General features: G+C 48.2%; 1 protein-coding gene across 1 annotated transcript; it reads left to right on the top strand.

Moving 5' to 3' along the window:
* The first annotated feature begins 680 nt into the window (after positions 1 to 680).
* TIMMDC1 (translocase of inner mitochondrial membrane domain containing 1) lies at positions 681 to 13054 on the top strand. Its single transcript, XM_005310177.5, has 7 exons — positions 681 to 912; positions 2530 to 2695; positions 3291 to 3379; positions 6150 to 6217; positions 7278 to 7356; positions 8250 to 8360; positions 12061 to 13054. The coding sequence occupies exons 1-7, from the start codon at positions 803 to 805 to the stop codon at positions 12203 to 12205; spliced, it is 768 nt and encodes a 255-aa protein (XP_005310234.1). The 5' UTR covers positions 681 to 802; the 3' UTR covers positions 12206 to 13054.
* Positions 13055 to 14573: the final 1519 nt, after the last annotated feature.

Raw genomic sequence — 14573 nt, 5'->3', positions numbered from 1 at the left:
CACAAGTTGATTTTTAGTGGCGCTCAGACTGCCTGGGTCCTGGCCACCGGTCTGGGGTGGGGGGAGGGTCTGCATTTTAATTTAATTTTAAATGAAGCTTTTTAAACACTTTGAAACCTTGTTTACTTTACATACAACAATAGCCTAGTTATATAAGATAGACTTATAGAGAGAAAACTTCTTAAAACGTTAAAATGTATTACCGGCATGTGAAACCTTAAATTAGGGTGAATAAATGAAGACTCAGCACAGCACTTCTGAAAGGTGGCCGACCCCTGGGATATTGCTTGGGTGCCTGTACACTTGGCTGCTTGTGCTCCATGGGGTGGTGGCGCTGGAACAATTTGTATAGTGGGGGGTGCTGAGAGCCACTGAACCAAACTGTAAACCCTGTTATGTGACGGAAACCACTTCCAGGCAGCACCCCACGTTCCAGCGCCTATGCCCAGGGGTCGGGATCCCAGCGTGCCACATGCCGCCCTCTGGGCGCTGCCTACTGGGGCCCTGGTGCAGCGCGTTGTGCAGCGCCCAGGAACGGGCAGACAGGGCCGCGCGGGCAGAGCCATGGGGCGCGGGGGCAGCCGAGGTGCAGCCCGGCCCCTGCGCGGGGGATGGGCGGGGCGGGGCCGCTGCTTGCGCTGCCCCTCCCGGGCGGCAGGGGGCAGAGCGGGGCCGAGCCGGGCCGCTCTTGCCGCCGGTGAGGCGGGGCCGGGGGGACCCAGGCGTCCGGGACCGGGCCGCGCTCCTTGCTGCGGGGCTGGAGGCTGGAGCCAGCCCGCGGTTCCCGCGGCAGCAGCCGGGCATGGGGGCCCCCGGGAGCGGCCCGGAGCTGGGCTCGGCGCCCCGGCACATCGGCACCGCGCAGCCCCCGGACACGGGCTGGGAGCGGCTGCGGGAGCTCTGGCACCGCGAGTGAGTAACGCCGGGCCGGGCCTGCAAGGGCATGGCTAGGGCAGCCCGTCCCCCTCCCCACGTGTGTGCGCCGCCGCCTCCTCCTCCCCCTCTCCTCACGTACATTGCTGTGGGTGTCTGTCCCCCCTCCCCGACACACACACGCTCTGCTGTGGTTATCTGTCCCCGCCTCTGTCTCTCTCCGCCCACACACTGCTTTGGTTGTCCGTCCCTCCCCCCCCCCGTGGTTATCTGTGTCGCCCAACACACACACCTTGTCTGTCTGTCCCCCACACACAGGCATGCACACTCTGCTGTGGTCAGGGGCGGCTCTATGTTTTTTGCTGCCCCAAGCACGGCAGTGAGGCAGATTCGGCGGCGTTTCTGCGGGTGATCTGCCGGTCCTGTGCCTTCGGCACTGAAGCCGCGGGACATGCCGCCGAAGGCTGCCTGACTGCCGCCCTCATGGTGACCTGCACGCCGCCCCCTGCAGCTTGCCGCCCCAGGCGCTCGCTTGCTGCGCTGGTGCTTGGAGCCGCCCCTGGCTGTGATTATCTATCCAGTCTTCCATGCATTCCCTCCTATCCAGCTATCTCCCACACACTATCTATCTGCCCATCTTACACACACACATGTTGCTGTGGTTACCTGGCCTCCTCATCCCAGTGCTCATCCTGCACAGCCATTCACGCCTTTGCCTGGTGTGACACCCGTTGGTAAATCATTCACAGTCACCTGGATGTGCACCCAGTCTGACCTGCACACTCGGAAATTCACGACTAGTACATAAAGTAGCAGTTATAAGGGAAAATAGCACTGTTTCCATCAGGCGGGGAAACAAAACTAGCAACCTGCTAGTACTGATCATGTTCCTCTCTGGGGTGAGCATGGCTTATGCCAACCTCTAGCACTGGAAAATCATGAGATTGATTTAAATACCATTTAATTCGCTGTCTGGATTCTGAGATTTTGGGGGGCATTTGTGTCATGTTTTTGACCTTTTCTCCACCACCCGGAGGGCTAGAAACTTACCTTTTAAAAACAAAAGCTGAGATTCTCCTGTGATCACCTGACTACAGGAACTGGGGCTTTAAGAATAACACCCAATATCACAAGACTCACAATAAAATCATGATAGCTGGCAACACTACCTTTGTGATATTCTGTATTCCCCTTTCATTCTAGGAATGAGAAAGCACAGTCTCCAGGTTTCACTCAGTCCTTAGCCTTTTTGCTGAGACTTCCCTTGAGTGACATTTGTTAGGGGTGTGGGTTTTAAAATACCTTGAGACCCACCAATTTATTTCACGTAGACCTCCAAACAGCCATTAGATGCAATGGATTTTTGGACACTACTGATCTTGACTACAACAGAACCTGTGAAGGAAAGGTGAAAGACTCTGTGTCCCATTCGCTTTAGCTGTCCAGTCCTGCCCAAGAAGGATTTAAAAAAATATAATGTTACCTGTTTGCTTAATGTTGATGGCAGATTATGAGTTTAATCTGTAAATGCAATAATTTGAAGAGCAGTGTCTGAAATGGTCCCATGCATGATATGTTTTAGCAGGAATGACTCTTGTTAGGTTAGCAGTGCTCCCAAATGCTAAATCTCCCAGTAACATTGTTTCTTTGTGCTAGTGAACTACAGCAGTACCCAGAAGAAACTCTCAACATTATCAAAGCTACGTTTTCAGGGGCTGTCATTGGCTGGGTGTATGGAGGTTTGCCAGCTTTTCAGCATGCGAAGACACAATATATTGAGCGGAGCCAAGCGGAGATTTTTCAGAACCGTCTGGATGCTGTGGTATGGACCAAACTCATGCATATTGGAACCAAAACTGCTCCTTTTTTGTGGAGCCTGTTTTCAGCAGCAAAGAGCCTGAAATAGAGGGGTGCGGGGTGTGGCAGGGGGTTGGCCTCTTGCCACGGTGGATTTCCGGAGTCGACGGCAGAGCCACCAGGGATCGATTTTTATCGCGTCTTCACTAGACGCGATAAGTCAATCCCCAATAGTGAAGACGTGCCCTTAGTTATTTAATGACTATTAACCCATAGTTAAAATCAGTTAGAAACTAGTTTCAAGTTTCTGTCCCAATAGGTTTCTGCACTGCCAGTGTCGTAAAAGACATTACTTTTCTGAAAGATGGCTGCCTTCAGCTCTAGGATTGGAAATACCAATTGGAATTAAAAATTTAAATTAATTCTCAGTTTTCCTGTTGAATGGCTGAGAGAAATGGGGGCTGTTTCCCCTTAAGATGGAACCAGTGTATCAATTCCATCAGTTTGAGTACTATCAAGATGGGTAATCTTAATGGAATGCCAGTGTCTCAAGTATCATCTGTGTGCAGTGAAATGACAGTGAGTTTATGACCTGTAACCTTCTCTCATTCTCCACATAGCAATCTGCACATCGTGCTGCAATCCGGGGATTCATCCGTTACGGCTGGCGCTGGAGCTGGAGAATTGCTACTTTTGTGGCAATATTCAAGTAAGTTTTTCATACCTATGGTTGTGGGGAAACATCGGGATAAGAACCTGCAGAGATCTGTTTAGGTGAAAATAACAGCTATAAGTGTTAAAGGGACTCTGTCAGGTTGAAAATCATACTTTAAAAAAGCCTTTTAAAACAAATGTAATTTATTTTTCTCCATTAATATTCTGTTTTCTTTTGACTTCTCACTGAGTGTGGAAGATGAAAACAGAGTGGTTGGTTTCACTTTTGGGGCTAAATCCACAAAGGGGACGTGGGCTCAGGATTGCAATGCCTAAATTTAGGTGTTCTGCCACCTAGTAGAATCCACAACTGCAAGTTAGGCCCAATGCATGGGGAGAGTTAGGTGCCTAAAAAGGATATCTACAGAAGCCAGCAAGCTGAATGGATTGGTGCCTAAGCTAGCCAATAGGAAATGCTGAGGAGAGAGGTGTGGCCCAAGTCCCACTCCTCTCCGACTTTGGACTGGAGAAAAAGGTTTTTCTCCACTCGGGGATCACAGCTGTGGAGCTTCAGCCAGGTCAATGCTTTCTCTCAAAAAATGGAGGAGGCGGTGGTGGTGTCACCCTCTTTAGCCCTGAAGCCTCGTGGTTAGGGCACTCACCTGGGAGGTGGGAGATCTGCAGTAAGTTCCTGCTCCTCTCAGGCAGAGGGGGGATTTGAACCTTGTTTCTGATGAAGCTGTTCCATTTAGCATGAAATACTGAAGTAGTCATTGGAGCAGGAACTTGAAGTTGACTCTCCCCCATCCCAGGTGAGTGCCCTAACCACTGGCCTATAGAGTAATTCTTCAGTCCAGTGAATATTTAATACAAAGTAGAACAGTTTCATCAGGAACGATTGAAAGACCCACCTCACTGTGTTTGCAGTTCCTCACAGTTTAGTACCATTTTCAGATTTAATTGATGTACTGTTTACTCCTTCTTCTGGAACTTTAATTGTTTTAACTATACTGGACCTAACACACATCCCCGTAGTTTCCCCACAGCTGTCTCCAGACATCTTCCGCTTGAGACATTGCTCTTTTTCATTACCCCCTTGGATTTTTATTCTATAGCCAGTTTTCAGTCTACATGACAGTGTCCATGTGCAAACCATTTTATAGTCATTTTGGGAGAAAGTTTTTGAGATAATCAAATGCCTTCCTAAAATCCAAATACAGAATTTCTGCTGCATTCCTCCTTCCCACTAACCTTAAGCTTGACAAGCAATTACCCTCCCCACCCAAAAAAAAAAAAAAAAAAAAAAACCAACAACTTACAGTTGATGGTTTTATCCTCACTCAATAGTTAGAGACATAGGCTGCGCTTTAGGAGTTGACCAGCCATGCTTGTGGCTCCCACAGACTGTTCACGGTACACTGTCATGATTGATAGGTTCACTTTTGAGTCTAACCTGCTTGCAGACTTCATATGGTTTTAAATTTATGCTTGGAAATGTTGGTTTAAAAAAATTACATAAAAAACCTTGGCGTTCTAGTGCTCCCGCACATCCTGTAAGGTGATTGAGGTCAATGCATTAGTTAGGGTTACCATTCGTCCGGATTTACCCGGACATGTCCTCCTTTTTGTGCTAAAAATAGCGTCCGGGGGGGGAATTTGTAAATCACTCAAAATGTCCGGGATTTCCCCCCAAGGCAGAGCAGAGCGAGCGGCTGGGAGGGCTGCAGGAAAGTCACGGGCTGGACTCCGGAGCAGCTGTAGAGCTCCTCCTCCCCTCCTCCCCCCCTCCCTCCCTGCATTCTGAGCCGGCAACTCCACCTCCCCGGCAGCCCCGCGCCCCGCTCCGGCAGCACTGTGCAGGGGCAGGGACCGGGTTGTGTGTTGCGCTGGGGAGCGCAGCCACGTGTCCGGCTCGCACAGAGCCCAACACCATGTTCTGAGCAGCAGGGTAAGGGGGCCAGGGGGCAGGAGAAGGGGCAGGGAGGTTCTGGAGGGGGCAGTCAAGAGACAGGGAGGGGGGTCGGGAGTTCGGGGGGGGGGCTTTTTGGGGGGAATGGAGAAAGTTTTGGGCAGTCAGGGTACAGGTAGGGGGTAGGGTCCTGGGGGGCAGTTAGGGGGGTCTTAGGAGGGGGCAGTTAGGGGACAAGGAACAGGGAGTCTTAGGTAGGGGGTGGGGTTCTGGAGGGCAGTTAGGAGCAGGGGTCCCAGGAGGGGGCAGTCAGGGGACAAGGAGCGGCAGGGGGTGGGGGGTTGGGAGTTCTGGGGGGGAGCTATCAGGGGGCAGGAGTGGGGAGAGGGATCGGAGCAGTCAGGGGACAGGGAGCAGAGGGGTTTAGATGGGTTGGGAGTTCTGGGGGGGGCTGTCAGGGGGTGGGGAGTGGTTGGATGGGGCGTGGGAGTCCCAGGGGTCTGTCTGGGGGTGGGGGTGTGGATAAGGGTTGGGGCAGTCAGGGGACAAGAGGCAGGGAGGCTTAGATAGGGGGTGGAGTCCTGGGGGGCAGTTAGGGGCAGGGGTCCCAGGAGGGGGCAGTCAGGGGACAAGGAACGGGGGGAGGGTTGGGGGTTCTGGGGGGCGGGAAATGGGAGGGGCTAGGGCGGGGCTTCTCCCGTCCTCTTTTTTGCTTGCTGAAATATGGTAACCCTACATTAGTGGCTACTAAGTGTGTCCCAGACAGATTGGCTGTAGGGAGATGGGGTGGGCTGACTTGTTAGCTCCCCATTCTTTAGTGAAATCCTCTCTGATTTGGGTTCCATACTGCTGTATTGTCGAGTGTGCTCTTTGTTCATGTCTGCCTTCTGACTCTTTCTGTGCCCCACGCTTGCAGCACAGTGAGCACTGGTCTGTCCGTGTACCGCAATAAAACCACCTTCAGTCACTTTGCTGCCGCAGGAGGTGAGATGACTTTATTTTTATATTCTGTTCTGTCTGAGTGAAGAGATACTGTCTTTGATTTGAGTCAGTGAGAGTCAGGGCTCCTGGCTTGTATTTCCTCTGCTGCCACCGTCTCACTTTATGACCGTGGTTAATTATTTAACCATGGTGTGCCTGTTTCCCTAATACAGGGATGATAAAACTTTCCTAACCCACCAGGGAGTTGCAAGGCTTAGTTAATGTTTGAAAGTTTGTTGCCCTTCTTGAGTGAAAGGTGCTTGGGTAGTATAAGTGCAGCGGAACAGTGTATAATATCTCATCTCAAAAAATGAGAAATGAGCATTAGAAATCCATCAGTGAGGGGGTATGCATATTCCTTCCTTCTCTTCATAACAGCTTAATGCTGCTGCTTACAAATGTTTCCAAGGGAAAGATCATTTTTAAGTTTGCTCTAGATCCAGAACAGGGTCTCTTTCTGTATGTTCTCTTTATACAGGCATATACTGTGATTCCAATTGGATATATTTTTCCTCACTTCCTGTTTTAAACTGTTAGGTAGTATTACTGGTTGTTGCTGAACAACTGCTGTGCTCCGTCAGAGGTAGCTCCATTTCAGTAGTGGGTGGGCTGGTAATCCGCCTCAAGCATTTAGTTCTTACAGCTCTTTTGGAAGAAATTTTGTGCTGTGTTTAGTGTTAGAGAAGTTACAGATTTAAAAAAAAGACCTATTAGGTTGCCACTCTCATCTTCCCTTCCAATCTGAATTGGAAGTATGGCAACCAGGGCCAAAATGTGACTGTTGGGGGTGAAGCAGCTTTACTGAGTCATGTGACACCATATTGTGACATTCGCCCCCAAAGTGGTGAACATAGGGTTCAGACTGTCACACATGTTCAGGCCCCTCAGAGATTGGCAGAGCCACTGCTGCCTCAGTATTTGGTTTCTGTTCTCTTGAGACTGGCTTTTGGCATTCAGGGGGTGGAGGGTAGAAGTGGCAGAGCAGTTCCCTCTGTGTGTGTGTGTGTGTGTGTGTGGTGCTAGGACTCCTTAGAGACTCATGTCTGTGGCTTGTGTGTTTTAGCCTTTACAGGAGGCCTGTTCAGAATGCATTTGGGCCTGAGCAGAATGGCAGCTGGCAGTGTCTTTGGAGCAGCATTCGGGTAAGCTGCACGCAGACCAAATCAATAAACAGGGTCAGAATTACATTCTTTAGCTACTGTATGTTGGATAATGACCGCCCAAGTCAAGCCTTGAATCTTAGGAGGGGCTGCAGCAGACTTCCCATACCCTCAGCCCCCTGCTGGATTTTCTGCATCCCTTTGTGGACAATGATGATTTCTGTCTCCAAAAGTCCCCATCCAATTTTTCTGTACTTTATACTTCATTGTTCTTCCAGTGATGGCTGGATACATGGAGATTTCCCTTTCTCCTTAGAACTGATCAGTGCTTGCGCCTTAAATGGCCATAGAAGATGCTGATTACCATTAAAACAGAAAAGTAACAATAGTGTTAGGATCCTCTCTCCTCCTGTCCCTTCTCCCCATGTTTAGTGTCTCTACTAACCAGCTCTTCAGTTGGCTTCTCAGAACAATGAGCCGAAAGTAAAGAGGATGAAGCATTTTCTTGAGGAGTTGTGTTGTATACTGGTGAGAGCAGGAGACTAGGAGCAAGGACTCCTGGATTTCCTTCCCAGCTTCACCACTGACTGCCTGTATGCCCTGGGGCAAATCACTTAGCTTCTCTGTGCCTGTTTTCCCAGCTGTAAAATTTTAATAATACCGACCTACCTTGTCTGATAAGAGGCTTAATGAGTGCTTACAAAGCACATCAGCTGGTTGTAGCAGGGGTATTGTGTTTCCTGAATAGCTGTATGGGGAGTTGAGCTTCATACAGTGATTGTCACCACTTAGTGAAAAGGAAGGTCTGAATATTGGAGGAGGTTATGTATCACTGACCATGTGGTTGCCCTCCCCCCACACACTCCTTCCTTATTGCCAGTAAACTATTAGTGTCTTCTGATGGCTTATCTGTAACTTCCTCCTCCATCTCTTAGCATCCCTGCAGGAGGGCTGTTGATGGCAGTGCAGAAGCTCGCTGGTGAGACCATACAGGAGAAAAGAACACGTGAGAGAAGATTGCTGCATGAACAGAGGTTTGCAGAGTGGTAAGAAAAAATGTTGCACTATCTAAATTAGCGAATCTGTATCATTGATCAGAGATGGCTGTAGTTCCAAATTTTTCATTTGGCAAACCAATTTGTAAGAGAGAGTATTGGATGGTCTATTTCTGCTTCCAGCCCCAGTTCCTCACTATTTGATTCTCAGGTTGTTTCAGGGTTCAGTCTAAGAACCACTGATCTGGTCTTCCTAGCCTCAGATTGCACCGTTTATTGTCCAGTGAAAGTCATTCCAGTCAATGCTGCAATTTGCTTATTTTGTAGTACAGTAGTTTGAATTTATAGCTTGCCTCCGCTCAAAACTCTCCCAACATCTTCACTTCTCGTGTGGCTGGGAAAGTAAACAGCAGATTTTAATGTATTTTAAAGAATGTTTGGACTTTACTGAGTCTTTTATTACAATATGCAGACTGGGGTCAGGGGGAGTCAAACAGGGTCAAAATTCTTCTCATGTAGGTTTACATTTCCCTTTATTGGAAAAGGGATGCCAGAAGTCTTTGGGAAGGAAGGCCTCCCCTAAAACTATTAATCTCTTGAAAACTGAACAGTGTATGTATTTATTATATTAAAAAAAAATCCCTAAAGATGGAAGAGAGCTATTAGTTCTTCGAGTGATTGCTCATGTGTATTCCACAATAGGTGTGCATGCTCGCCACGTGCACCGGTGTCAGAAGTTTTTCCCCTAGCAGTACCCATAGGGGAGTGCCCGTAGCAACCCCTGGAGTGGCGCCTTCATGGCGCAGTATAAGGTGCGCTGCGCACTCCCCCCACCCTCAGTTCCTTCTTGCCAAACAACTCCGACAGAGGGGAAGGAGGGTGGGATGTGGAATAGACATTAGCAACACATCTCAAAGAACACCAGTTACGGAAAAGGTAACTGTCTTTTCTTCTTCAAGTGATTGCTCGTGTGTATTCCACAATAGGTGATTCCAAGCTATATTTGTTGAAGGTGGGTAGGCGTTCACAAATTCTCAGGACGGAGCACAGCCCTTCCGAACCCGGCGTTGTCCCTAGTCTGGAAGACGATCGCATAATGCGAGGTGAACGTGTGAACTGAAGACCATGTGGCAGCCCTGCAAATGTCCTGAATGGGGATATGGGCTAAAAAGGCAGCCTATGAGGCCTGCGCCTGAGTCGAGTGTGCCCTTACAATCGACGGCAGAGGGATTCCCGCCAGGTCATAACAGGTACAGATGCATGACATAATCCAGTTGGAGAGCCGCTGAGTGGAAATTGGCTGACCCCTCATGCATTCGGCTGAGGCAACGAACAGCTGCAAAGACTTCATGAACAGCTTAGTTCGCTCCAGGTAAAAAGCCAGAGCCTGTCTCACATCCAGCGTGTGGAGGCGACGCTCCTCACTGGACGCCTGGGGCTTGCAGCAGAGGACCGGCAGGAAAATGTCTTGACCCATGTGGTAGGTGGAGACCACCTTCGGGAGGAACGAAGGATGTGGGCGGAGCTGGACCTTATCTTTATGGAACACCGTGTACAGGGGCTCAGAGGTCAGGGTCCTGAGTTCCGAGACCCGCCTAGCCGACCTGATCGCAACCAGGAAGGCCACCTTCCACAAGAGTGCGACCAGGAGTACGTAGCTAGTGGCTCAAACAGGGGACCCATCAGCCAGGCAGCACCAAGTTCAGGTCCCGCTGCAGGACCAGGGACCTAACGTACGGGAAGAGACGATTAGTCAATTAAGGAATCGGCCAGTCATGGCATGGGAGAATACCGTGTGCCCCTGCACCGGCAGGTGGAAAGCCGATATGGCCGCTAAGTGCACCTTGACAGACGAGGGCGCCAGGCCCTGGGCTCTAAGGCAAAGGACGTAGTCCAAAATGAACTGGATCGGGGCAGCCACAGGGGAGATGCCCCGCTCAGCTGCCCATTGGGAAAACCGAGACCACTTTGCCAAGCAGGCTCAGTGCATGGAGGGTCGCCTGCTTTCCAAGAGGACACGCTGAACCCCTTCTGAGCACGTCCTTTCCTCCCAGCCTAAAATTGTGATCATCTTTTTGGACCTCCTGTATAGCCCAGGCTTCCCCAAAATAATTCCTAGAGCTTTTAGAAAAATATCCAATCTTGATTTAAAAAAGATCAGTGATGATGAAGAATCCATCACAACCCTTGATAAATTGTTCCAATTTTTAATTACTCTAATCATTTACACCTTATTTCTAGTCTGAATTTGTCTAGCTTCAACTTCCAGCCATTGGATCATGTTATATCTTTCTCAGCTAGATTGAAGAGCCCATCATTAAATATTTGTTTGCCAGGTAGGTACTTATAGACGGTAATCAAGTCACCTCTTAACCTTTTCTTTGTTAAAATGAGTAGATGGAGCTGCTAGAGTCTATCACTAAGACATCAGTTTGTAGAATAAGCAGATTACAAGCCCAATGATAAATCCTCCATATGCAGTTTTTCACATGGATAGAGTAATTGAGACCACATCCATCTTTTATTTCAAAAGTACTATCAGATTTTCATATCTATCAATTCATTCACTTACCAGTTTTTTCCAAAACCTCACTCTTCACCTGCTGAATCTAAATTACATCCTTTTAGATGTGAGAATATTGCTCTTACATTACATAGAAAGAACTAACTCTTTTCATAAAACTTCAAGACTTGTTATTGCTTACGGTAACAAACCAAAAGGGATGGCTATTTTTTTCAAAATGTGTATAGGATTGTATGAGAACTGTTCATGATATTAAGAAGAAGAGTCCTCTATCACAATCGGAACTCACTCCAACAGACCACAAGTTGCATCAATAATAGCATGCCCAAGTCAAGTTCCAACACTGGAAGTATATAGAGCTCCTACTCTGTCTTCAGCTCATACACTTACAAAACATTATTCATTACTTACTGCTTCAAGATCTGATGCCAACTTTGGAAGAGCAGTTTTGCAATCTCTTTTCAGATAACTCCTAGAGCTCACTATCTAGAAAGATGACTGCTATCTAATCACCACAAGTGGGATCAACATGTGCAGTAACTGAAAGAAGAAAGTTGGTTATTTACCTTATAAGAAACTATGGTTCGTTGAGATATTCTGCACATCTGGACCCCATGACCTGTCCTCTGTTAGTTAGTGGTAGTTGAGGTCACTGCCCTTTATCTGCTTTGGGGAGGATGGGGGATTGAGGACGTGCACGGCGCATATGTGACCCTGGTAGGGAAAATATTCCACACTCCTGTGCTGGGGCCCAATGGACACCATCAGTGGGATTCACGTATGTGGAACCAGGGCCGGCTCCAGGATTTTTGCTGCCCCAAGCAGCAAAAAAAAAAATAAAATAAAAAGCCATGATCGCGATCTGCGGCACTACCGCTGCCACTTCAGCCGGCCTGCGTGGAACATCTCGAAGAATGATGGTTACTGTAAGGTAAGTAACCATTCTTTGTTCTTTTTTAATTTGAGCATTCATTTGACTGGCAGCTTGGGAAAGGAGTGTTCAAAGGGATAAGCCTGGTTCTTGTCAATGACACTGTTTGTGTGACTCATAAAAACTTACAAATAGTGACAAAACTAGATAGAGCCTAAAGATTTGGGCTTTCAGGTTACTGGTGTCTGTTTTACCAATGAGCAGGAGGAGATAACTAGACTCTAGGGCTGCAAATTATACGCTTAGAGGGAGAGTACAGAAACTGAAATTACTTTATCTTCCCTCTCCCCTTTTAGGAAAGCTAGGCTTAATGTTACTGAGGCTGACTTGGAAGAAATTGTCAGTAACACTCCAGAAGGAACCATGGAGAGAGAGATGGAGAAGATCCAAGAGTTGTTAAATCTTCCCAAGAACCCTCTGCCATCGGAAGATAGGAACTAGTCTGAGCTCTGACTTCAGTCAAGGCATCTTGGAAGACTGGCGTGAATCTGTTTCTGTATCCATTGTTTTCGGCAGCAGCAGTTTGATGACAGTGTTGTGGGTATGCATCATGACAGAGGGAGGGTTCAAGGTCTGCAACTGGAGTAATGACCAGTGAGCTGTGTTTTGTGTGAGGGCAGCAACAGAACTCTTAGTGGCTACTTCACACTTGAATGTCCTGGGCCACATCTTAATGCAATATACACAGAGAAAGGGGGTTCATTAGTGCTGCAAGAGTGCATATCCTTATGCCACTGTAGTGAGTGGCATGATGGCAGAGTCTAGGAGCTGCCACTCTCCCAAGGAAGCCTGTAATGCCATTTTTATCCTTATTTGAAAACAGAATTCAGTTTTGGTGAAACTGGCTGCACTGATAGCGCTGGAGTGCTGCCTATCCATTGCCCAGGTGCAGCATGGGCAATGCCCATGCTAGTTCCCTCCACTCTCTTTCTTCAGTGTACCTCAACCCTACTCCACTAGGAACAGTGCTACGGGTGAGAAGAGTTTGGTGACTGTGGCCTACTCAGGCTTTAGACGCTTTGCGGAAATAAATGGTTCTCAGTTTTCCAAATGAGGATTGTGTCAGGATCATGAAGAAAGTGCCTGACAAGGACATACCTTGGGTTCCTCTAAAGTAGGGTGTCCTTCCTTGAGGGGGAGGGGGCTACAACAAGGATGACCGCATGTTAGCAGGAGAGCTTAGTGTTAAGGACACATTTTAACCAAAAATTGTGATTGTGTTAAGTTACAAATCACAGGATCCTCTTGGAGGAAAACTATTGGAAATGCTATTTAACAGACATAACCGCTCACGTTGTCTAGACTGTTTTGTCTGCTAGAATCTCTTCTTACTCTGGTCATACAATATTGTAATTGAGCACACCAGCAAGACTCTCCCAGGGACGAGGAGAGTTAAGTCTCGTGGCCCCATTCAGGCTCTTGAGGCTGACAACCCCAATTCTCCTAGCAAGAGCAAACAACTTGGTCATGAAAATCTAGGGCTGGCTTTGAATTGTAACAGCCTGTGGTTGAAATGGCTCTGTATCCCTTCACCACTTCATGCTGGGCTGAAGCCAGTTTTTAACAGTGCTCGTAGTTTACTCCCTGTAACAGTGAGGTCACAGGTGCACGACCCTGCTCCATGTAATGGAAGAAAACTCTCAACAAGGTAAAGACAGGAACCTGTTGACAAGCCATAACAGGAGCAGGGACTAAGTATGTAGCTTCCCTCCCCAGGGTTCAGCCAGGTGTAGTACATGTCATTCAATTCAGCCTAAATGTGTTATTCCTCCACTTCCAGGTTGCTGTTAACATCTGCACAACTCAGTCAGCAGAGCACGTCCCACCCACCCAAACCCAGTTCCTCACACAACTTGTTTAAATAAGGCACTGGTTTTCAGAAATGAGCATATTCTCTATCAACTATACTCTCGTTTTTCCATAGAAGGAAAAAAATGCATTGTTGGGGTGGACGTGTCTTGTTCCTTCACATGCTACAAGGGGAGGAATGTGTACAGCCATGGGTCTGCTTCACTGTTGTGGTCTTCCTCCACACCTATGTACAGGGCCATCAACAATGCTGCCGTGACTCCCCCCCACCCCCAACAAACGTGTATGTTTGCCACTCTAGTGATGCTGCGTTGTTTTTCAGCCTTGCCCAGTTGTCAGATTCTTTCATGCTCATATACTTTCTTGCTTCCCCATTCCTTGTAAGCACCCACACCCGCACAACTTTAATTATGAGCTATATGCTGATGTGGCTCATTGCTCCCTCTTCCTCTTTTAATGACTGTTCTGGGAGAGATGATTAATGAGACAACTTCTTGTGCACGGTGGAATGCGTGTTAGAAAAACCATCAGAGCAAAGCTAGTTTTATAGAGTTTTTTTGCTCAGCGAGGGTCAAATGCCGTGGTTTAGCATTAGAAGTTGATTCACTTGCTCTTTCAAACACCCTCCTTGATGCATTTCCTGCCCAGTCTGTGTTTCCCTATACTTCCTCATTTTGTGTAATTCCAGCCACTGCTTCAGTCACGGCTCAGAATGGAGAATGAGGTGTTGGTTCTGAACCGTGTCTTTTAAAAAGCATTTTTACTAGTGATAAGAAGTGGCATGTTGCACAAAGACTGCAGGCCTTTAGTTATGAAATGAGGTGGAGGTGTGGGGGATGTGTGTGGGCCGAGCATACCTGTGCTGTGGCAATGCTATCGTGGAGGGCCCATGGGCTCAGAGTTGAAGGGGGATTAGGGAAGAGCCCTTCATGCGGCCACTGAGACCTTGCAAAGAGGCACCAGTTACCCCTGATGCAGTCTGTGCCTACCAGCGTGACCG

This window comes from Chrysemys picta, chromosome 1, assembly GCF_011386835.1.
Source record: "Chrysemys picta bellii isolate R12L10 chromosome 1, ASM1138683v2, whole genome shotgun sequence".
NCBI lineage: Eukaryota > Metazoa > Chordata > Testudines > Emydidae > Chrysemys > Chrysemys picta.
Note: the sequence above shows the minus strand (reverse complement) of the source record. Positions and strands in the feature narration are given on the sequence as shown.